The sequence below is a fragment of the Nomascus leucogenys genome, chromosome 5, assembly GCF_006542625.1.
Source record: "Nomascus leucogenys isolate Asia chromosome 5, Asia_NLE_v1, whole genome shotgun sequence".
NCBI classification, from domain to species: domain Eukaryota; kingdom Metazoa; phylum Chordata; class Mammalia; order Primates; family Hylobatidae; genus Nomascus; species Nomascus leucogenys.
Genome location: NC_044385.1, coordinates 2,659,752 through 2,685,032, shown reverse-complemented (window position 1 = coordinate 2,685,032; position 25,281 = coordinate 2,659,752). Strand labels below are relative to the sequence as shown.

The 25,281-nt window shown below is 45.9% G+C and overlaps 1 protein-coding gene across 1 annotated transcript in view; it reads left to right on the top strand.

Annotated features, from left to right (window-relative positions):
• KIF26B (kinesin family member 26B) overlaps positions 1 to 25,281 on the top strand; it is a 579,476-nt gene that overhangs the window by 440,608 nt on the left and 113,587 nt on the right. Inside the window, exon 6 of the mRNA XM_030812564.1 lies at positions 21,857 to 22,063. Coding sequence (XP_030668424.1) covers positions 21,857 to 22,063 — 207 coding nt within the window. The remainder of the gene's footprint in view (positions 1 to 21,856; positions 22,064 to 25,281) is intronic.

Genomic DNA, 25,281 nt, shown 5'->3' with positions numbered 1-25,281 from the left:
AGGGCACGGAGGAAAATTGGCTCAGCACGGATTAGAACAGTCTTTCGCTCCCTGGAGCTAAAAGCCCTCCTTACTTACCCTCAGCTCCTGCCTCCTGTCTTTGTCCTTGGATGGATACAGTGCATGCCTCTTGCCTGCCACCTCACCTGAGGTTTCTCATCCTGTTTGCTGCCCTCCTTCCTCGTTCTGCCCATGCTGTCATAATGGATGGAAAAGCTGAAGGTGATTTCCAGTCATCTCTTTTGCTGCTGACAGCATGAAGTTTGTTCTGATATTAGAGTGACACAGACCCGAGACGAGGGTTTTGTCCTGAGTTCATTCCATTAATTTCACTCCGCACAGAGCATCCTTCCAGCAGCTCCTGCATGATTAAATTATGGCTGTGTGGGACACAATGGCACAGGAAGAGTGTTGGCCACTCATCAGCCAGGTCACTAAAAGGCAAGTTCCACACATGAGAAGAAATCAAATGCTCACCCTTTGGACATCCATCCCTTTGGTCCTTTGAGTAACATTTAAACAATTGTTTCTTCAGATACATGGTCCACACTCAAGAGACCTACAAGAGTTGATACCACCTGGATAAGTATTCACCAGGCTCTCTATCCCCAGTTTTTTCCCAAGTTCCAACTAAGAGCTACTGATGCCTTTGCCCTTGATCAGAATAGCATTGGGTTTTGTGCAAATATATTCTTGAGCATTATAGTGATGAAGATAGACAGATAGATAGACAGACAGAGAGACAGACAGACAGACAGATAGATAATAGAGAAATAGAAGATAGGTAGATAGATAGAGAAAGAAGCTTGCATGTGTTTGTTTCAAAGAATGGGGTCAGTTTTCTTACAGCCACCTATTCTCTCGCCTGGACCTATATTCAGTGAATGGCTTTTGTTTGTAAGATGGCTAACTGGGATATGGGTCTTACAGGTCTTCAGTTCCTATAAGAGTCCACAACCACAGCCTCATTAACACGTGCTCTCTGGTAAAAAGACATTAAATGGGGAGCGAGGAGGTGTGGATGCTACGTTGGCTTCACCACATGTAATTATTGAACTTTACCTTTCTGGGTCTCGGGGACCTTGTCTGGAAACCCAACAATGTGAGGTGTGGTAGTTCATGCCTGTAATCCCAGCACTCTGGGAGGCTGAGGTGGGAGGATTGCTTGCGCCCAGAAGGTCGAGTCTACAGTGAGCCAAGATTGGGCCACTGCACTCCAGCCTCTGCAACAGAGAGAGACCCTGTCAAAGAGAGAAAGAGAGAGAAAGGAAGGAAGGAAGGCAGGCAGCAGGCAAGCAGGCAATAAGCAATAAGCATGAAATGGCAGTTCTTCTCCAAGTGAGCAGTGTGGAGTAACTGCCGTTTGACTAGTACTCAAGTACTCGGTGTAACTGCTACATCCAGGCAACTGCTGAGACTTGAGCAAGGACCTTTCCAGCCTTTGGAAGTCCCATCTGTCAGACACACCAGGGAGCCTGATGCTGAACTTCATGTCTGTGTTTGCTGAATGACGAGCGGGTCCTCTTCAGCGAGAGCTACACGAGCTGTGAATTTACCATGTGCCCATCAAGGGGGTCATTGTATTCCTCAATCTGTCAATAAACCACACAGTAAAGATTTGGGTAATAGGAGCAGAACAGTTTCAAAGGACTTGTTACAGTGTATCAAGTCAATAACTTATAATTTTAGAAAATCCCTGAATACAAATTTGCACAATTTTGAGTTGTTTTGCAACATATCAGGCCATTAATCTAAGTTTTAAAAGTCTCTTAATATACTTAATCATAGCCTGTGCTTTTTTTAAAAAAGAAAGTGCTGAAATATGTTTCAGCATTACTGAACCACAGCAGCACAAGGGAAAAACGACTTTAGAGTGTTCCATAAAACTTGCAAAGCAACCATAAATATATTCAGTGTGGGGTCTGTTTTGTGCACAATTTATATGCAATAGGCTGGGCTTGATCGAGAGGATTTATGCTTGTCCTCTTGCCTTGTCTCCCCAGGTAGACAATTGTGGTAGAAAGGAAAAGACACAGGACTTAGAGCCAGGGCTGGGTTTGAATCCCATTTCTGCCACCTGCTCTTTATGAGACCCTAGGGAAGCCTTTTGCTCCTTTGAACCTGTCTTCTACTTAACGATAATATGCCCACCTTAGAGGGCAGCTGTCAGGATCGCCACAGAGCAAGGCAGAGGTGAGCCATCAGCAGATGCATGCTAAATTTAAACCAATGCATGAGTGACACGGAGCACGAAAGTGGCCAGCATCCTTCCTCTCCCCCTGCACACCGCAAAACAACTCTACCCCCCACTCTCTCTCAGAGGTGGCAGCGGCCATAATTCAGACACACACAACCCAGCCAGCATAACTACCCCCTACCCACCCCCTGAAAATAGAAGAAGAAAGGATTTAGAGTCTGGGCAGGTTGCTTTTAAAACATTTCCAAGCTTCGATGTAATTTGTCGTTATTATTTGTAGAGCTTTCTTTCTCTTCTTCATATCTCCTTTCATTTCCGGAGCATTCCCATTGCCGAATACTCGTGTCTCCACTTTCCTACCCTAACTTAAAGATCTACTGGTCCTGCAGAACTGAGCTCCAGTCGTGTGAAAGGCACCGTGAGCGATACTGGGCTTGTGGAGATGAGTAACACACAGGCTTGCTTTCAAGGCATTCACAGTCTTACACATTTGAAAATGAGTTTTTCGCTGGAGCCTGAAACTTCCAGACTTGAATACCATCTCCGGGGCCAAGCCTGGCTGAGACTCTCTCTCTCTGCATGAGCTGCCTGCCACCATCAGTTCCCCACCCAGATGCCCAAGCCTGACCTTGACCTGCTGGGGGAAATTCATTATATTCTCGTTTACTCCATTTTATAGATGAATGTTTCTTATCATGAATGAGAGTTTGTTAAATAAGCTTGTTCTAGGTGGAGTTCACTAGAGCCCTCTCCAATGCTGCCCGAGGACCTGTTGCCATCTGGGCTGTATTATAGGTGGATGGCATCATAATAACATCCGTGGTACCCGAATGGGCTTCAGGGTAGGCCTGGGTTACATCACCACCCTCACTTTCAGGGTGTCAAAGCTGGAAAAAACAGCTGGAAGGTTGCCAGTGTTCGCTTACCCAACGAAGCATGACTTTGCATCTCCTCTACCCTGCCCAGTGAGGGCTCCCTGTTTTGAAGGACTGGCATATTCTAGAATACTTCCACCAAATCCAAACATCATTCTGGATGAACTGTGAAGCAGTTCACAGTTCACAAAAGGACTCTCTGTAGAAGCAGAGGATCTTTCCCTGGGGAAATTAACCTAAGTCTTCTGATTTTAATAACTGATATAGTTCAAGTATTTGTCCCCGCCCAAATCTCATGTTCACTGTTAATCCCCAGTGCTGGAGGTGGGGCCTGGCAGGAGGTGACTGCATCATGGATCCCTCATGACTTGGTGCCATCCTCGTGATAGTTCTCCTAAGATCCGGTCATTTAAAAGTGTGTGTTTCCTGCCCCGTCTCCTGCTCTCATTCTCATCACGTGATGTGTCTGCTCCCACTTCACCTTCCAACTTGAGTGAAAGCTCCCTGAGGCTTCCCTAGAAGCTGAGCAGAGCAGTGTCACGCTTCCACAGCCTGCAGAACCATGAGCCAATTAAACCTCTTTTCTTTATAAATACCCAGACTTGGGTATTTCTTTATAGCAATGCAAGAATGGCCTAATACAATAACTGTTTTCCACATGAAATAAACATTGACCATCTTATCCGATTATACATGCTTCTTGACTCTAGAAATTGTTGAATGGAAGAGCTAAAGATTATCCTCGAACACACTCATGTGCACACTCACCCACTCACCATACTCATGCACACACAGTTTCAGTGACAGAACAGTGTTCTCTAGGAGGAAAGATGGTCTCAGAGCACTTACTGGTTTCCTGTAATTTTGACTTCATAATGAGTATAATTTTGGTGCGATTCCAATGAATTGTTTATTTGAGGAAAGGGAGAAAGGAAAGAACCTATAGGAAGAGTTGGTTTGGATTCTATTGCAGGCAGTTTATGCTTCTATGATAGTAATAAAAGCAATGGGAGAAAAAAGCTACAGAACCAAATAAATATAGATCCAGGAGTTGTACAACTTTTAAAAGAAAAACTCTTTAGCCTATTGATCCTTCCTAAGGCAAACATTTATTTTATTTCAGTTTAGAACTCAAGAATTTTTTTCAAGTAGAACTGAGGAATAGAGTCAGAAGCCACTTCGATTTTGACACCATAGAAACATTCTTTCTTTCGTTCCCAGGATCTTTTAAATGGATAAGATTGGCATTTTCCCGGGATATAACATTCACCTCCATTGTGTTTTTAATTTGCAATAGATTTTGAGGGAAAGATTCCACAAGGATTTGGCCAACATGCCTCCTGGGCAGTGGGCCTCAAATGTGGTCCCCAGACCAGCGTGATCCCCATCAGCTGGAAACGGTTAGAAATGCAAATTGTCAGGCCCTACCCCAGACCCACTGAATCCGAAACTCTGGGAGGGGAAACCAACAATCTGTGTTTCAACATTAAGTTAAGTCTGAGAACTTAAACTATGCACCGTTCCTGGTAAGAAAATAAGTTTTCCTTTGTGTGCGTATGTGAAACCAATTCCCTGCAACCCACAGTTATTTAAACAAAAACGTGTCTAGGGAGTTCAAATTAGGTGGCCAATTGCCTTATAAAAGTTTACAAAGTAAAGAGTCTGTGCTGTTTCCGTTTTGAGACAGACACCCAATCACTAATTTGGAGTATGAGTCAGAGGCAGGACAGAGAAATGTCTGTCTAGTCGGTGAGCTAATTAATACGTGATCCAGAGGATGGAGGAGCCAGGGCTGCCGTTCCTTCTCCACTAGGGAAAAAAAAAAGATGCTTCTCGGTCAGGCAGCTCCCTAGCTACCTCCAGTATGTTCTATTCCATGGCTAGAGGAGTGCAGCCTACATCCTGTGGATTTATGTATACCACTGTAAAACAAGCTTTCTCTTCTCGAGAGTTCCGAAGCAGATCTGCCTCTGATTCTTTCCATGAATTCAAATACATTGTCATCCTTAGGTTTCCTAGGTAAAGGAAAAGACTGCCTTACTCATCAGCATTTAATAAATATTCATTTGTTGGTTGACTGATTCATTATCCTTCCTGCCAATCACATGGCTGCTACTAGCAAGCACACAGCTGACTCTTAACTACACGGTTGTACCATCTACACAATCCCTGCAGAAAACTCATTGAACCCGCAGTCGACACATTTAAAAATGCTGTGCTGTGGAAGTGCAAGTTGCACAAACACTTTCATCTTTAACTTCATTTAAAATACATTTTTTTAGTTTTTTAATTTTTTTAGAGACAGGGTCTGCCTCTGTCACCCAGGCGGGAATGCAGTGGTGTGTCATCATAGCTCACTATAACCTCAAACTTCTAGGTTCAAGTGCGCCTCCTGCCTCAGCCTCCCAAGTAGCTGGCACTGTAGGCACACACCACCATGACCAGCGTGTGTGTGTGTGTGTGTGTGTGTGTTTGTTTTAATAGAGATGGGGTCTTGCTATGTTGCTGATTTCAAACTCCTGGCCTAAAGCACTCATCCTACCCTGGCCTCCCAAAGTGCTAGGATTACAGGCACGAGCCACCTGGCCCATCTTTAACTTCATAACACTCCAAATTGGAAGAAAGTTGGCGGTGTTATTAGCATTATTTTACAGATGGAGAAATTCACACCTGGAGTTTTGGGATTACAGAGCAGTGGTAATCACCCAGTTATTTTCCTTCTCTGTCCCTCCAGCGGCCCTCTGTTGTCTGGGTTAAATACAGACTTTTTAGTTTGGGAAAGGAGTCCCTCCACAATTTGTCATTCCTCTATTCTTCCAGCCAAATTTCTCACTTCTCCTCCACCCTAAACTACAGTCAGAGTAAAACATTAAACAATAATCACTGAGCCCTTCCCATGTGCCGGGCTGTTTGCTGAGAACTTCCCATGCGTTATCTCATTTAATCCTCATCACAGCTTCTCTCAGGTGGAGGCATTATTGCCATCCCATCATACGGATGAGGAAACTGAGGCTCATAGAAGTACCTTGCCCCAAGCCCCATGGCTACTTGCAGGTTCCGAGACACCAGTCAGCCTGCCCCCCTGCACCTTGGCCACGCTGCCCACTCACCTAGAGTGCCCAGCTGACACTGAGTCCTCTTCCAAATCTCGTCCATGAACATATTTATGAAATCTTTCCTGGCCCCAAATGGAAATGCCCCCTCATTTGGGTCCTCACTGAACCCCAGTACACAATTCTTTTGTACTACTCTATTATACCGGGGTGTTTTATTATTGTCTCACCTGATAAACTGTAAGCCTCTTGAAGACAGTAACTGGTTTTTAAGCTCTTTATAACCCCAGAGCCTTGCACGGTGCCTGGCCCAGATTAAGGGGTACTTAACAGATGCTTAATGAAGGAAGGAATGGATTTCTGACCTGGTTGCTTATCTTCTAGACTCATTTAGGGAGTGGCCCGGAGTCCGGGAGAGCTGCCGGCCGTTGTTCTGTCCCGTCTGTATCCCTTGGGCTAGTTTCTTCTAGACTGAGGTTTCTAAGTCCAAACAAGATGAACTATGCACAGTGCCTCAATTAGGGAACAGCAGCTCGAGTGCTTTGGAAATACAAAAGGGTAGTTTGTGGGTTCACCTTGAAGGCAAGATCAGACAGCCCTATGTAAGCCAGAGCTCTGAAACAAAGCTTCAGGCTGGGGCCACTTTGCAGTCTCAGTGCCCGGTAGTGGGGACTGTTCTGCAGAGCCGTGATCAAACCTCCAACTGCATTCCGGTCTTGGAGGAAAGCAGATTCCATATGAGGAGAAAGGGCCTGGTGAGGGTATTTGCAGGGCTGAAGCAAAGTTAGCATCTATAGTTTGGCAAGCGGCAGCTGCAAACCATCCGTCCCAGCACATGATAAATGCTTCTGACATTTCCTTCAGACAGTGTGCTAGGAAGGCTTTTAAGTTCTCAAATGCAGGAGTCTGCCTTATTGATCAGGTGCCTTTCATTAAAGGTTTCCAGCCCCTCAGCTACAGAGGGAACGCTCCCCTCAGCCTCCTCCACAGCCCCAGCCTTTCAGGCAGAGGGGATTATCATTGTTGGAAGATGGCATATACTTTAATTTGGTGAGGCATTTTGTTTAATGCTTGTGAAATGCACACTGGAACAGACTGGGATTAGGTAATTTAAACATTTACTTGATACTTCCTAACCCCCATCTGATCTTCCATATACACATTTTAAGAAGAAAATAAAGAGAAAACACGTCCTCCTAATGATCCGCCGTATTAGAACTTACCATTCTGCTTTGAACTCCTGCTGCTTTGAGTCTCCCACTGCCAGCAAGCACTTCTCTGCCAGGCAGAGGGGTGGTGAAGGGAATTAAAGGGGCAGTCAGTGGCTTGCCTCTGGCGGGAGGTGGCGGAGCGTCTCATTAGCGTTTGCTCCTTTCCTCCAGCTGGGCTTCACTGGGCCCCTCTTCTTATCAACCCATCCTTCACTTCACCCAGGCTGTCCCCCGCACTCAGATCCCCTCCAGTTCTTCCAGCAAGTGGCAGCAGTATGATTGCGACTCACTGGAGCTAAGCCGAGAATTAAAGTTGCTTTTGTTCCAAACCTAAAACTTGAAAATGAAGGAACTCTTACATGGAAATGCCACCATCTCCCTTTTGTTTTATGCATAAACCCAACTGGTTCCCCATCCTCTGGGTCTCCTTCCTGTCCCTCGCTGGCTCAGGGCATTGTACATACTGTGTGTTCAACACGTGCTGAATGGAATCGAACAGATGCAGTCCCAGGAAAGGGGGCCTTTTGGAAGAACTGATGGGGAAAGAATTGGGTCACTGTGGCCAGTTACTGGACGTTCTTGCTCTTATTTATTGGTTGAATGAGAATGAAAGTATCGAAGATGTACCAAGGCCCAGGGATAGTGGCATAATTTCTCTGTTCCTCCTTCTGACTCCCTCTTCTCCCCTCTTTTAGTGTGGGGAAGTTACGAGAACGTAGAGTTTGGGGCAGTGATCCATTGAGTATATGTTGGGCTCTAATGAAAGTTCAATTTACCTAACGTCCTACATTTGAGATAAGACTGTTCCAGATTTCCACCTCTTGACCCAAAAGATCCCTTCAGTGGTTTTCCTCACTAGGGCAATTCCCTTAGTTTCTTGGATTCTTCCTTCCTCTCCTTCCTGGAACTAAGGCTGCAGAGTCCCAGGCTGGAGAAATAGCCCACTGCCCCTGGGTATTTTAGAAAGGGCTTCCCACCCTCCCCAGTGGGCCTGGAGAAGGATGCTTTCTTTTCACCACCGGGCTGTGATCTCGCAGGCTGACAAGGCCTTAATGATGAACTGAATGTGGTCTGTATTTACGTGCCTGCCATCTGTCCCCAGGCGGCAGTGAGAAGGGGCTGATGCTGTCACCCCTAGCTCCTTCTGCAGGTCTCCTCCGTACGTGCCACTGCCAGGAACAAAATTATCATCTCATGGGAGCTGCACACATTTAATGGAACTTGGGAGCCAGCACAGACCGTTTTCCTCAAAGAGTTTTATGAAGAAAATGGACTTTGGGGAACAACGCCAGAAAGACATCCAGTATACCTAATTATTAGGCGAGTGTGGCCATTGCCTCTTTGTCTTAGATAACTAGGTTGTTGATTATGGTGCTTTGCCAAACTCCACAGTGGATCTGGTAGCTAGTATTTCTGGGCAGACACCAGACTGAGTTACTTCTTTTCAGAGTTCTGGACGTTACTGATCTAGGTGAAAGGCCAGAAGCAATGGGATATTGAAATTCTCAGAAGTGGAGAGAATGTGGCAAGGAGGTACAGAAGACACTAAATTGGGTGCCATGTTAGCAAGCTCAAGTTTTCATATTGATCATGCAGTGAGCTGCAGAGAAGAAAAACAACTTTCCCTGGGTCCTGTTGTTCTCCAAGCCAAATAGCATCTCTGTGGTGACAGACGAGTCTGCGTCTGCAGACGCAGCATCTCTTGACTGTTTGCTATTTAATGACAGTCGTAACACATGAGTGAGCTTTACTCACGTGGGCCCTTTATTAACAATAAGCCGCCTCCGTGGCGGCTGGGCCCCGTGGGGTTCGGGGGTGCCCAACGTGGCAGGGAGGCCTGCAAGGGGAGGCCGAGGCGCTGGTGGAAGCACAAACCACCCGGCGAGTCAGAGCAGGGGTCGGGGCCCCTGGCTGCACTGTGCCACGCATGCTTGGGGTCCCGGGGTCCCCGGGGTCCTGGGTTTGCACCCCCGGGACGGCTGGGCCCCGCGGGAGGGGAGGGCCAACGCGGAAATGGGCCCTTTATTAACAATAAGTGCCAAAATCCAAACTGAACACGTCTAAAAAAATTCTAATTAAGGAGCGTCCACTGCTGCTTTCTCAAAAATTCCTTCTGTGCTATTAAATATTTTATCTTTCAAATGGATATTTACCATGTCTACTCACAGTTTTTCTATCAAGTATTCAGAAAAACCTCCAGTTGTCACTCACCGAGTGTTTACCAAAAATCAGGCAAAAGAGCGCGGTGGAAGTTGAAAGACCTTAGTGTAACCCGCATCTATAAAAATTGGGTGTCCAGGCCGGGCACAGTGGCTCACGCCTGTATTCCCAGCACTTTGGGAGTCCAAGGCAGGAGGATCACTTGAGTCCAGGAGTTCAAGACCAGCCTGGACAACATGGAGAAACCCTGCCTGTACAAGAAGTTTAACAATTAGCTGGGTGTGGTTGTATGTGTGTGTCGCCCCAGCTACTCAGGAGGCTGAAGTGGGAGGATCACTTGAGCCTGGGAGGCAGAGGTTGCAGTGAGCAGAGCTCACACCAGTGCACTCGAGCCTGGGTGACAGTGAGACCCTGTCTCAAAAAAAAAAAAAAAATTGGATGACCTCGGGCAAGTGTGGTGTCTGTCTCAGCCCTGTGAGTGTAGGGTGATTCAGAATCTAATGATTAGGTCTCCTGAACTCCTAGGTCAAAAGTGGTTCAAGGGAGATCCAGGGTGACGGTGAGGAATGGGCTCTTACAGCACTGTCATGGACGTGGGTTCAATATGATGGCAATTATTATTTATTGAGGACGTACTTTGTTTCAAGTGCTTAGCATAATTATTTGCTTAACAGTCATGTAAGTCCTTCAAGACAGGCATTATTATCGCCATTTTACTAATGAGGAAAGTATGTTAAAATAATATATTCATGGTCACACAGCGACCAAGAGCCAGGATCTGTCTGCCTTCAAAGTTCGCGGTCTTTCCAGTAGCCTCAGTAAAAAGTAATAAGAGCTAATATTTACTGAGCACTCACTATGTCAGTGACATTCTGGAAAGGGATGTTATGGGCATTTGCTCTTTTAATGATCACAGTAACTCTGCTAGGCCAGTACTGTTATTATGGCCGATTTATAGATGTGGACAGAGGAGGTTAAACGCTCGTGCATGGACACATACTGATCAACGTACAGCCAGCACTCAAACCCAGGCCGCCTGTCTCCAGAGCCTGTGCCCCCAAGCTCCAGGCCATGTGCCCTGTAAGTCGCAGATGGGACGCTCTGACAGCCTGTGTCACTGAGATTGGAGTGGGTCATCAGGCGTGCCTCAGAATCCCATTCCCCACTTCATTCACACCTGAGAACGCCTGTTTCTGGATGAATCTTTACACCAGCTCATCCATTTGAAATAAGTTCCCTAATACAGCAAGCTAAGGATGGGGCCTCTCCTAACGAGGCCACTGTCAGAGTCCCAATCCTTTCTGACAGACCAGCCCCTGATATGTGTCTGTCTCCATCCTTGCAGCCTGGCCAGCCCTGTCTGTCCCACGCCTGCTAATTGGTGGGGGACCTGGCCCCCCAAGCCTGCCAGCCATTAGCAGTGCCTCGTGGGGAAGGGCTTTCTTCCTTGGTTTCAGCTCCCTCCCTCCAGCGCGCGGTCCCTTGCCTGGTGACAGACGCATGTTGATGAAGACCTTTAGGGAATCTCCTTCCCCCTCTGCTCCCTGAAGCACTTCTTTATTGAGTACATCTCATTACCGGGTCCCATTCTCCCGTCCTGCACATGCTCCCTCACACTTGGCTTTATTGCGCCACCACTTGTCACCTTTCCCAGCCCGGTTTTTAATAATGTAAATCTTCCCTCTCTGAGGGCATCGCTGCTCATTATTTGCTGTCTGGCACCACGGGAGCTCACCCAGTGGCACCTCTGAGAAGCCAGCCGCCCACGGTGCAGGCGCAGGCCCCACTGCCCGCCCCAGTCTCCTGAGAGATGGCTCCGCTCTGGCTACGACCCAAGATGCTCATGGAGGGAAGAGCAGTCCAGGGTCAGGGCCCTTCCACCTTCACCAGGCAGGTGCCTTTGAGCAAGTCAATCTCTGTAGCCTCAAAATAGGAAAGATGGTAATAAATCATTATAATAATATCCCCTTAACAAAGCAGTCATGGGACAACCAAATGGAAGTAAGAGATGAGAAAGGTCTGTATAAACTGTGAGATTTGTAAAACTTGTAAAGAAGTTGTGGTGGTGTTGCTGATGGATTATTGATTGATTTGGTCAACACGGAGCAGTCGCTGCCCCAAAGTAGGCCTGGAGGGCACCACAGCCCCCTCATCTGCCCTCCCACCCCCAAACTCAGCATGGAATCATATGGCTTTGGACTTTCTCCAGGTGAATAAAGCCCCCTGATCTTTGAACATGTCATGCAGGATTATTATTGTATGTTTTGTTTGGGCAAAGAAATTTAAGCCAATTTACTTTTGTTCTGTAACTCTGAACTGTGCTCAGAATCTCTGGGGTCCTTTCAGGTGAGGGTCTGTGGTTCTGTAATGGTAGCTATGGGTTGATGGAGCAATGGCTCTGTAAAATATGTTTAAAAGCTCCCTCTGAATTGAGGGATCACAGCCTTCTTAGTTGTCCCCTGGATTTCCTGGCATTGGAGTTATATAAGACCTCCATGATCATGGCCATCTGGAATATGACTCTTTGGTCTCCCAAAAAACTTCTGGAGTCTTTCAATCATATGGAATCAAAAAGATCTTCCTTTAGAAGAAGCAATTTTAGATCACTGATAGAAATTTTACCAGAAAAGTATTCAAATCTTTTCCTTTTATAAAACCTGGGTTTTTTTTTTTTTTTTAATTATACTTTCAGTTCTGGGATACATGTATAGAACGTGCAGGTTTGTTACATAGGTATACACATGCCATGGTGGTTTGCTGCACCCATCAACCCATCATCTACATTAGGTATTTCTCCTAATGCTATCCCTCCCCTAGCCCCCCAGCCCCCAACAGGCCCTGGTGTGTGATGTTCCCCTCCCTGTGTCCATGTATTCTCATTGTTCAACTCCCACTTATGAGTGAGAACATGCAGTGTTTGGTTTTCTATTCCTGTATTAGTTTGCTGAGAATGATGGTTTCCAGCTTCATCCATGTCCCTGCAAAGGACATGAACTCATCCTTTTTTATGGCTGCATAGTATTCCACAGTGTATATGTGCCACATTTTCTTTATTCTGTCTACCATTGATGGGCATTTGGGTTGGTTCCAAGTCTTTGCTATTGTGAACAGTGCCACAATAAACATACGTGTGCATGTGTCTTTATAGTAGAATGATTTATATTCCTTGGGGTATATACCCAGTAATGGGATTGCTGGGTCAAATGGTATTTCTGGTTCTAGATCCTTGAGGAATCGCCACACTGTCTTCCACAATGGTTGAACTAATTTACACTCCCACCAAAAGTGTAAAAGCATTGCTATTTCTCCACATCCTCTCCAGCATCTGTTGTTTCCTCACTTTTCAATGATCACCATTCTAACTGGCGTGAGATAGTATCTCATTGTGGTTTTGCTTTGCATTTCCCTAATGACCAGTGATGATGAGCTTTTTTTCATATGTTTGTTGGCCGCATAAATGTTTTCTTTTGAGAAGTGTCTGTTCATATCCTTTGCCCACTTTTTGATGAGTTTGTTTTTTTCTTGTAAATTTGTTTAAGTTCTTTGTAGATTCTGGATATTAGCCCTATGTCAGATGGATAGATTGCAAAAATTTTCTTCCATTCTGTAGGTTGCCTGTTCACTCCAATGACAGTTTCTTTTGCTGTGCAGAAGCTCTTAGTTTAGTTAGATCCCATTTGTCGATTTTGGCTTTTGTTGCCATTGCTTTTGGTGTTTTAGTCATGAAGTCTTTTGCCCATGCCTATGTCCTGAATGGTATTGCCTAGATTTTTGTCTAGGGTGTTTTATGGTTTTAGGTCTTACATTTAAGTCTTTAATCCAACTTGAGTTAATTTTTGTATAAGGCATAAGGAAGGGGTCCGGTTTCCGTTTTCTGCATATGGCTAGCCAGTTTTCCCAACACCATTTATTAAATAGGGAATCCTTTCCCCATTGCTTGTTTTGTCAGGTTTGTCAAAGATCAGATTGTTGTAAATGTGTGGTGTTATTTCTGAGGCCTCTGTTCTGTTCCATTGGTCTATATATCTGTTTTGGTACCAGTACCATGCTGTTTTGGTTAGTGTAGCCTTGTAGTATAGTTTGAAGTCAGGTAGCGTGATGCCTCCAGCTTTGTTCTTTTTGCTTAGGATTGTCTTGGCTATATGGGCTCTTTTTTGGTTCCAAATGAAATTTAAAGTAGTTTTTTCTATTTCTGTGAAGAAAGTCAATGGTAGCTTGGTGGGAATAGCATTGAATCTATAAATTACTTTGGGCAGTGTGGCCATATTCACGATATTGATTCTTCCTATCCATAAACATAGAATGTTTTTCCATTTGTTTGTGTCCTCTCTTATTTCCTTGAGCAGGGGTTTGTAGTTCTCCTTGAAGAGGTCCTTCACATCCCTTGTAAGTTGGATTCTTAGGTATTTTATTCTCTTTGTAGCAGTTGTGAATGGGAGTTCACTCATGATTTGGCTCTGTCTATTATTGGTGTATAGGAAGGCTTGTGATTTTTGCACAATGATTTTGTATCCTGTGACTTTCCTGAATTTGCTTATCAGCTTAAGGAGGTTTTGGGCTGAGACGATGGGGTTTTCTAAATGTAGAATCATGGTATCTGCAAACAGAGGCAATTTGACAAACTCTCTTCCTATTTGGATACCCTTTATTTCTTTCTCTTGCCTGATTGCCCTGGCCAGAACTTCCAATACTATGTTGAATAGGAGTGGTGAGAGAGGGCATTCTTGTCTTGTGCCGGTTTTCAAAGGGAATGCTTCCAGCTTTTGCCCATTCAGTATGATATTGGCTGTGGGTTTGTCATAAATAGTTCTTATTATTTTGAGAAACATTCCATCAATACCTACTTTATTGAGAGTTTTTAGCATGAAGGGGTGTTGAATTTTGTTGAAGGCCTTTTCTGCATCTATTGAGATAATCATGTGGTTTTTGTCATTCGTTCTGTTTATGTGATGGATTACATTTATTGATTTGCGTATGTTGAACCAGCCTTGCATCCCAAAGATGAAGCCGACCTGATCATGGTGGATAAGCTTTATGATGTGCTGCTGGATTCAGTTTGCCAGTATTTTATTGAGGATTTTTGCATCAATGTTCATCAGGGATATTGGCCTGACATTTTCTTTTTTTGTTGTGTCTCTCCAGGTTTTGGTATCAGGATGATTCCAGCCTCATAAAATGGGTTAGGGAGGAGTTCCTCTTTTTCTATAGTTTGGAATAGTTTCAGAAGGAATGGTATCAGCTCTTCTTTGTACCTCTGGTAGAATTCAGCTGTGAATCTGTCTGGTCCTGGGCTTTTTTTGGTTGGTAGGCTGCCAATCACTGCCTCAATTTCAGAACTAGATATTGGTCTATTCAGGGATTCGACTTCTTGGTTTAGTCTTGGGAGGGTGTATGTGTCCAGGAATTTATCCATTTCTTCTAGATTTTGTGGTTTATTTGCATAGAGGTGTTTATAGTATTCTCTGATGGTAGTTTGTATTTCTGTGGGATCAGTGGTGATATCCCCTTTATCATTTTTTATTGTGTCTACTTGATTCTTCTGTCTTTTCTTTTTTATTAGTCTGGCTAGCAGTCTATTTTGATAATCTTTTAAAAAAAACTGGCTCCTGGATTCATTGATTTTTTGAAGGGTTTTTTGTCCCTCTATTTCCTTCAGTTCTGCTCTGATCTTAGTTATTTCTTGTCTTCTGCTAGCTTTTGAATCTGTTTGCTCTTGCTTCTCTAGTTCTTTTATTTGTGATGTTAGGGTGTCGATTTTAGATCTTTCTTGGTTTCTCCTGTGGACATTGAGTGCTATAAATTTCCCTCTAAACATTGCTTTAAATGTGTCCCAGAGATTCTGGTATGTTGTGTCTTTGTGCTAATTGGTTTCAAAGAACTTATTTATTTCTGCCTTCATTTCGTTATTTACCCACTAGTCATTCAGGAGCAGGTTGCTCAGTTTCCATGTAGTTGTGCAGTTTTGAGTGAGTTTCTTAATCCTGAGTTCTAATTTGATTGCAGCGTGGTCTGAGAGACTGTTTGTTATGATTTTCATTTTTTTGCATTTACTTCCAATTATATGGTTGATTTCAGAATATGTGGTGCTGAGAAGAATGTATATTCTGTTGACTTGGGGTGGAGAGTTCTGTAGATGTCTTTTAGGTTCACTCGGTTCTGAGCTGAGTTCAAGCCCTGAATATCCTTGTTAACTTTCTGTCTCGTTGCTCTAATATTGACAGTGGGATGTTAAAGTCTCCCACTATTATTGTGTGAGAGTCTAAATCTCCTTGTAGGTCTCTAAGAATTTGCTTTACGAATCTGGGTGTTCCTGTATTGGGTGCATATATATTTAGGATTGTTAGCTCTGCTTGTTGCATTGATCCCTTTACCGTTATGTAATGCCTTAATTGTCTTTTTTTATCTTTGTTGGTTTAAAGTCTGCTTTATCAGACACTAGGATTGCAACCCTTGCTTTTTTTGTTAGTTTGTTTTCCATTTGCTTGGTAAATCTTCCTCCATCCCTTTATTTTGAGCCTACGTGTGGCTCAGAAGGGTCTCCTGAATACAGCACCCCGATGGGTCTTGACTCTTTATCCAATTTGCCAGTCTATATCTTTTAATTTTGGGGGCATTTAGCGCATTTACATTTAAGGTTAATATTGTGTGTGAATTTGATCCTGTCATTATGATGCTAGCTGGTTATTTTTCCCATTAGTCGATGCAGTTTCTTCATGGCATGAATGGTCTTTACAATTTGGTATCTTTGTGCAGTGGCTGGTACCAGTTGATCCTTTCCATGTTTAGTGCTTCCTTCAGGAGCTCTTGTAAGGCAGGCCTGGTGGTGACAAAATCTCTCAGCATTTGCTTGTCTGTAAGGGATTTTATTTCTCCTTTGCTTATGAAGCTTAGTTAGGCTGGATATGAAATTCTGGGTTGAAAATTCTTTAAGAGTGTTGACTGTTGGCCCCCACCCTCTTCTGGCTTGTAGGGTTTCTGCAGAGAGATCAGCTGTTAGTCTGATGGGCTTCCCTTTGTGGGTAACCCGACCTTTCTCTCTAGCGCCCGTAACATTTTTTCCTTCATTTCAACCTTGGTGAATCTGACGATTATGTGTCTTGGGATTGCTCTTCTTGAGGAGTATCTTTGTGGGGTTCTCTATATTTCCTGAATTTGAATGTTGGCCTGTCTTGCTAGTTTGAGGAAATTCTCCTGGATAATATCCTGAAGAGGGTTTCCAACTTGGTTCCATTCTCCCCATCACTTTCAGGTACACCAATCAAATATAGGTTTGGTCTTTTCACATAGTCCCATATTTCTTGGAGGCTTTGTTCTTTCCTTTTCATTCTTTTTTCTCTAATCTTGTCTTCACGCTTTATTTCATTAAGTTGATCTTCAATCTCTGATATCTTTCTTCCGCTTGATCGATTCAGCTATTGATACTGTGTATGCTTCACGAAGTTCTCGTGCTGTGTTTTTCAGCTCCATCAGGTCATTTATGTTCTTCTCTAAACTGGCTATTCTAGTTAGCAATTCCTCTAACCTTTTTTCAAGGTTCTTAGCTTCCTTGTGTTGGGTTAGACCATGCTCCTTTAGTTCAGTTAGAGAGATGATAAGGGATCAGAAGAGGCCAGTGGTGAATTTAACTCTGTAGCCTAGAACCTTATAGGGGTAAAAACTATTTATCATCACCTACACACTCTTACTGGGCATTTATTGTGGCCAAGACTTGGGTTCCTGTGTGTCTGTAGAGGGCCTTCGTTGTGGGTATCCACAAAGTGAGTTGAAACAAAGCTCATGCATGAGAAGCACTGATGGAGTTCTCCCTTGCTCCTGCCACCTTATCATCTGCAGTCTTTTTCTCATTGCTGAGGGATCCTTCCAGTGGTCACATTTGCCCGTAGCCCTCCTGAACCCTTGAGTCTGCAGAAAATCTCTAGCTGGACAGCTTCTGGGTAGAGAAACAGGCCATGAAGAGCCTCCTAGGTGTGCACCATGTGGCTGCGCTCCGTGATGAGGGAAAAACAGGAATGTCTGCTGTGATCACATGTAGTGGTCATGATGAGTGATGACGGGGCTGCTCCTCATCAGACTCTAGTCAGGCTGTGTGGCAGCGATTGCCTCCATGTTGATGGAGAGTCTGTGCAGTTTGGGAGCGAGGCTCTGCCTCTCTCGGTGAGTGTCTCACAGTTCCTTTCTCCCTCAGTCCCATGATGCCATCCAGAATGAGGTGCTGAACTGATTAATGAGCAGGACATAAAGACAACTGCTGCCCAGAGCAACAGCTGTCCCACTCCATCCGCGGAATAAACAAACAGGGCAGAGCGAGGCCCCGACTAGTGGGGACTTGGGTGCAGGAAATGCCAGTCTCTTCTTGCTTGAATCGGGGTGTCAGGGGGCCTTCCTGGCCACCACTCAGGCTGTTCCTTTAGCTTTCTGGATCCCATTCCCTGCGGGTCTACCCTTGGGAGTGAAATAGTGACAGTCCCTCTGACCCCAAGAGCTGGGGAGAAGGCCGTGCCTGTTAACAGCTGCCTGGACCCTCCCTGGAGAGCAGCAGGGAGAGGCGGGGCTGGAGGAGATGTTGCCAAGAACCTAAGGGCGTTAGTGACAAAAGCAAGAACTCCTGGCAAGAAGTCCGAGGGACTTTCTTGATCACAAGTGGTATCTCCTAAGCACTTTAATTATAGCAGATTAAGCAGGAAGTGGAGTGCTGGACTAAAGGAATAATGATACAAAGGAGGTGAAGCAGAAAAACTCAATTTCCTTCCTTTAAGGGAAAAAAATGTCCATTTATTTAGATGCATTGCAAAGAAAAGAATGGAGTGTGGCCTTTCCCCCAGCTTGGAGCTCAATGGGTTTTTAAAGAACTGTGTGTATCTCTTTGGCCAGACCAGCGACTGGGATCTTCAGCCTCTCTGCGGAAAATGAGCCGCAGGCTCGGGATTTCGTTAAGATGCAGGAGCATTCCTTCTGGACCAGTGACTCACTCATTCAGCCCCTTCTTTCCTGCTTCTCCTTGTCAGCCCTCGCCTGGCTTAGCTCATATTTTACATTCAGCACCTCTAGTTACCCAGAAATTGCATGTAAAATTGTGAAATAGAAAAGCAGTGGGCCATGGGCTCCATCAGCTCTGCCTGGTGTTGCATCATCCTTGACTTGCAATGCTCAGAGGCTGGGCTAGGAGATTTGCTTACAGAAAGCCTGAAGGCCCCAGGGACCTTCCCAAAGTTGCGATTTGAATGCATGCTCTTAGCACACATGCTGTGTAACTGGAGCAGATCTATAGGAATGAATGGAACTGAAATCAGACCTTAGAAAGTCACAGTGAGTAAGAAAATTGCCAGAATGGAATGCAGATACACCTACTGGTTACCGTCCTGTATGTAGCAGCTGTGTGGGATTTGACTGTGTTTTACTAACAGGAGCCTTGTTGGGTCCAGTGCTTAATAACTAGCTCTGTCTGTCGGGAATCCCCCACAGTATCCTGCTTGTGATTCACACTATCCAGAGTCCAGGGCAAGGAGTTCTAAAACCTTATCATGTTTTGTTTTCTTTCGATACGGAATTTCGCTGTTGTTGCCCAGGCTGGAGTGTAATGGCGCGATCTCGGCTCACCACAACTGCCGCCTCCCGGATTCAACCAATTCTCTTGCCTCAGCCTCCCAAGTAGCTGGGATTACAGGCATGCGTCACCATGCCTGGCTAATTTTGTATTTTTAGTATAGAGGGGGTTTCTCCATGTTGGCCAGGTTGGTCTCGACCTCCTGACCTCAGGTGATTGCCCGCCTCAGCCTCCCAAAGTGCTAGGATTATAGGCTATTTTTTTTTTTTTTTTTTTTTTTGAGACGGAGTCTCACTCTGTCACCCAGGCTGGAGTGCAGTGGCGCAATTTCGGCTCACTGCAAGCTCTGCCTCCCGGGTTTACGCAATTCTCCTGCCTCAGACTCTCGAGTAGCTGGGACTACAGGCGCCTGCTACCACGCCTGGCTAATTTTTTGTATTTTTAGTAGAGATAGGGTTTCACCTTGTTAGCCAGGATAGTCTCTATCTCCTGACCTTGTGATCCGCCCACCTTGGCCTCCCAAAGTGCTGGGATTACAGGCATGAGCCACCACGCCTGGCCGTTTTGTTTTTGAGAGACAAGGTCTCGCTCTGTCACCCAGGCTGGAGTGCAGTGGCATGATCATAGCTGACTGTAACCTTGAACTCCTGAGCTCAAGTGACCCTGCTACCTCCACCTCCCAAGTAGCTGGTACCCGTAGGTGTGCACCATCACACCTGGCTATTTTTTTTAATTAACTTTTTGTAGAGATGGGGTCTCACCATGTTGCCCAGGCTTGTCTTGAACTCCCACCTCTGCCCACATGGTGGGCATTCAATTCCTGTATCTCTTCCTCCCTCCTCTCTTGACTTGCCTCCTCCTGGATCATGATATCTTATCATTTTCCAATCACAGCATTAATGGGAAGGCTTGAGGCTGGGCATGGCACCCATGCCTGTAATCCCAGTGCTTTGGGAGGCAGAGGTGGGAGTTCAAGACAAGCCTGGGCCATGTTCAGCACTTTACATACTCATTCATTGAGTTTGCACAGCCGCCCATATGACAGGCATTGTTATTCCTACTGTACAGGTGAGGAAATGGGGGCTCTGAGAAGTGTGACTGTGGGAGGCAGCTGCTGGCATGATGGAAAAAGTGTAGGCGTTGGAGGTGGGATCCAAGTCCAGCCTTCCACCCACAGGTTCAGTGATGTGGGGCAAGTTGTATGACACAGTTTTCTCATCTGTAAAATCTGGACAGGCATACCTACACCCTGGAGCTTTGGGAGGATTAAATGAGATCGTGTAGATAACAGCACAGTCCTGGCATATGAGAGAAAATGGCAGGGATCATTCTATGACCTCAGTGGGAGAAGCAAGACCTAAACCCTGAGAGGTGGAGCACCTCCCACCCTTGGGCTCCTTCCACTGGGACACCGGCTTCCAGCTCTCCACGGAGTACTGTTCTTAAGTTAGAAGGCAAGCACCGTGGGGACACGGTGCAGGACACCTGGGGACCCAGTGCCCTTGGAATTCTTTACCTTCAGCTTTGCACACTGCAGATTAGTCCTCACGGCTCAGCAGACAGAGTCAAGATCGGCAGGAGGATCTCTGTCTTGCACAACATATATGATTCTCTGAGCATTTCTATATGATGAAAATATTTTATTTAAAAATTTACAACCATCCCTCCTCCCCAAAATTGCATGACAGACATTTCATCAAACCTGACAACTGATGAGACAAAGAGAACAAGACACAGAGAGGAATTTAGAAATAATCCTTGTGCATACCTTCCGAATTTGCCATATGTTACCGAAATTACCTGTATTTGTGTCTGTCTATCCTGCTATTCGATGCATTACATATCTTTGCATCCCCCATGCCTAGCGCAGTGCCCGGCCATTGTAAAAGTGCCCATCATTTGTTGGACTGAACTCACAACACAGTAACAAAGAGCCAGTTAGAGCAAATGCTGTCCCTTTGCCCAGGACTGTAGCCTCCAGACCCGTGTGAGGCCTCAGCCTGATTTCTGTTCACCTTAGGACCCCAAGGCCGACTGTGCATTTCCATAAGCACCTCACTCGCCTGCAGGAGCGGGGCTGGGTTGGTGGTGGGCACCAGAGGTGCTCAGCGTTCAATCACGCAGAAAGTGGGCTAAAGCGCAGCGCCGCCTGCTCCCTCCAGAGATGCACTTCCATCCTCCGAAACCCAGAGATGCACTTCCATCCTCTGAAACGACAACTGCTCTGCACTCACTTAATGGGATCCCAAATAACACGCTGCAGACCAGTCTTTTATCGCTGTTGCCCCTTGGAACACATTTCGAATGCTGGCTTAAAAGCAGGTCATTTCACGGTTCTTTAATGATGACACTAATAACTGTGGATTTTTGTCTCCCAGAGTCCTGATGAGCTGAGCCAAGGAGTAAATTACGGAGCTAACTTTTATGTGCGTGGTTTATTGATCTGTGAGCTTCAAGGAAACTGCACCAGCCCCTATAGGTTGGCAGTCCAGACTACCTCTTCATCTGTGTAATTGGGCCACAAGGGCACAGTTAATATTCAATTTATATTAATAGGAAGACAAAGAACATGATGTGCCAGCTGCATATTGAAGTCGTGGGCATATCAAAATATTCTGCCTGGTAATTATAAATAAATCAGGTTTCTCATGACCCAGCAAGGATGATGTTGCCAATTCACTGTGCATTTCATCATAATTTATCCTGAGAAAGTTCAGTGCTGCCATGTGCATTTATATCGCAGAGCATACAAGGGTGCTCCATCGTAAATCACCCAGCTGTCTTCATCCATGCTGTTGCCCCTCTTTTCTTAACAGGTGAAAGTCATGCTTCGCATCTGTTCCACCTTGGCTCGAGATACCTCAGAATCCAGCTCTTTCTTAAAGGTGGACCCACGGAAGAAGCAGATCACCTTGTACGATCCCCTGACTTGCGGAGGTCAACATGCCTTCCAAAAGAGAGGCAACCAGGTTCCTCCAAAGATGTTTGCCTTCGATGCAGTTTTTCCACAAGACGCTTCTCAGGTGGGTATCAGCCCCCTCTCAGGCTCAGGCAATGTTGATTAAAGAAGCGTTTACTCATTCACAAGGGCCCTTGAGCTGGGAGGGTGTCTTCTGGAGCATTCTGATGGACCAGTTCCTTCAGGAGTCAATCTGAGCTCCATCAAATGGTCTAGTGCTCTTGAATTACTGGTGTCAGACCTTGGGCAGGATCAGTATGCAGCAATTTCAATAAAATCTGTCCTTGGGGAGAAGGAAGTGTGAGCCAGTCAGTGGGTCACACACAGAAGCAGGAGGATAACAGAAAGGGACAAAGACAATGCGTCAAGGGGCTGGTGACAGATCTAGTAGGACCCTACTGCTGCCTGGGCATTGTACGAAGGGAAAAAAAATGTTTCAGGAGCTGATTAGAATTAGGCAATCTCCTAGGACCCTGTATAAGCACACTGGGGTTGAGGGCAAGTCTGCAGCCCTAGTAAGGAAGTGGAGTGCAAGGCAGGGAAACCGAGGCAGACATGCATCCTGTGGCCTGGCTCAGTGGAGTGAAGGGGAAGAAGAGAGGCTCAGGGATAGGTGTTGTATTTGCTGAATTGCTGCCTTACAAATCACCCTCAAATTCAGGGCTTAACACAATAAGTATTAATCATTGCTCATCGGTCAGCTGAGCTCCTCTGGTCCTAGCTCAGCTCATTTTCATGTCTGTGATCAGCTGTGGGTTGGGCAGGCAGCTCTGCAGATCTTGACTGGATATTAGCCAGGCAAAATAAAATCATCCTATATCACACCACAGGCACATGTCTTTGGGGGTTGGCTGGCTTTACACTGGTCTAGAATAGCCTTGACCAGGTCAGCTGGTCTCTCTTCCACATTGTCTGTCATCATCCAGCAGGCTAGCTTGGGCTAGTTCTCAAGGCAGTATCCAGGACCCATGCATGCAGGTCTCTGGAGGCCTAGGCTCAGAATTGACCCAATGTCACTTCTGCTGGATTCTACTGGCCCAGCTTCATGAGACGGAGAAGAGATTGCTTCTAATGATTGGACAAGCTCCAAGTCACATTGCAAGGGGGTTGCCCCCAAGCTGGGGTGGAGAATTGGGGCCATTTTTATTAATCTACTATGAGCATAATTGGGAGGCTACTTGGGGGCCCAGGGTACCAAGATTACTGACCATGGGCAGCCAGTGAACTGCAGACCTCACCAGATGCTGCAACCAAAGCTTCTAGTAGATATCTGTTCTCATTTGGATTCGCCCTGGAGCTTTGGTGAAGATGGGCCTCTAAGTGGCACAAAACAGCACCTGTTCCTGCAGGGGGAGGGAGCAGGGACACACGTGTAGAACTGATTGCAGAAATGAATAACCCATGTTATAGGATATAGTGGCCTACTTAACCTGGAGTTTGCATCTTTCTGGTAAATTTCTAGTGCTTATCAAGATTTACATTAAACAGTGTATAGTATAATAACTAATAACCTATAGCAGAACCTGACGACAACAGTGCGAATAGTTACCATTTGCAGCCTCTGTGAATTTCCTCCAGGCTGCATCTGAGTAGAGGAGGTGGCGATGTTCTCACGGGCTCCTATATGACACCGTGGGCACACAGCACATGTTACAGGCTCCATTCATTAAGAAATTGAGCATGTGGTTTCCCCAAAGAGTTTTACGCAAGAAGACAAAGTACTTTATGAATAAGTTCTATGGTTTCTCTCTTCATTCCATTTTTTGTGTGGCATACCACCCAATGGGCTCAGTAATTCAAACCTGACATTGGTTCTAATGAATGGCCTACAAATAATTTCATTAACACAGTTAAAACTTTTCAGAAGCAAATCTCCACAAGCTGTAAGAATTCCAAAGCAAACCCTAAATTAAGCATGGACTATTGATCCGTTTTAGATTGATTCCAGAAAAAGGGGCCGTTTTCATTGCTGGTCTTTGTGTACATTTCACACTTGGCTGTGGAGCTCGGTATGCTCATTGTAGGAGTTCGGCTCGTTCCAGAATGCCTTACTTCATTCACATTTCCAATGTTACAATAACTTACATGTCTGTATACATTTGCAGTTTTCAAGACATTTCATAGACATTAGCGCATTTGACTCTTCCTGGAATTCAGGCGGTAGGAAGGGAGGCATTGATGTTTCCATGTGACACACAAGGAAACCGAGACTCAAGATGAAGTCACTTGTTCAAAGTCCCTTTCCCGAGCAGACGTCCTTCCTGGATTCCCCCCATGAACACTCTGCATCCTGCTCATTGTGGTATTGTGTCTTGGACCTCCCGCCATTTTATCCAATATTTCCTAGCAGTGTGGCCTCAGGCGAGTCACTCAACCTCTCTGGGCCTCCGTGTCCTCATCTGTCAGGTGAGGACATGACCACAGTGTTCCCCATCAGGCCGTGTGATTCATCGAGTTGACACACGGGGGGTGCTCACAGCAGAGCCAGGAACACAGCAAGTGCTCAATAAATGTGGCTGTTTTTACTGTTATCACTGTCAATATTAGCAGCATAGCATGCTGCTGGCCAGGGCAAACTCAGCCCCACAGGGTGGGCACCCCTGGAGTCCCCAAGCCTGAAAGGAGGGAGTGTGCAGAGTGGGCCTGTGCTCTCCAGTCCTGATTTTCAGCCTGTGAAGCCGCGGCCGCCATGGTGACCCAGGCAGTTAGAAATTGTGCTTTCTCTTCGTTTCTAAGGAAATCAGCTTCCCGAAGCTAAGCAATGATTAGAACAGTCCCAGTTCCTGGTTGCCTTTGAGAGCCAGCCATATGACCCTTCAGTGGCTTCGGCAGTCGCCGGCTGCCCCTGTTGGGACACGTCTCTGCTGGGCCACACCCCTGCTGGAGAACCTGGACTTGTGGGCAGGCAGAGCCTTCCTGCAGACCTGTCCCTGCCCACGGGGGCTGTGCTCGAGAAGGCTGCATGCCTCTCCAGGTCCAAGGGGAAGCAGCAAGGGGCCTCCAGGGCCCCTGCCAGCTCTTAACACACACCAGATGGACAGCCCACTGACCACTCTCTTCTCAGTGGAGAGCCGGGCGGGAACTGTGCCGGGGGGGTGCCGCCCCAACTCTGCATAGCAGGTCTCCTCTCGCCCCTGGCCTCTGCACGGCTGACTCAGTGTGGTCCACACACAGCCAACATCCTCCCAGGTGGTTCAAGAGTCAAAAGCAGCTTATTTTATGTATAGCTCAAGGTGATTTCTCAGCCTCCTGCCTCCCATCCCACTTTATGTCCAAAGAAGG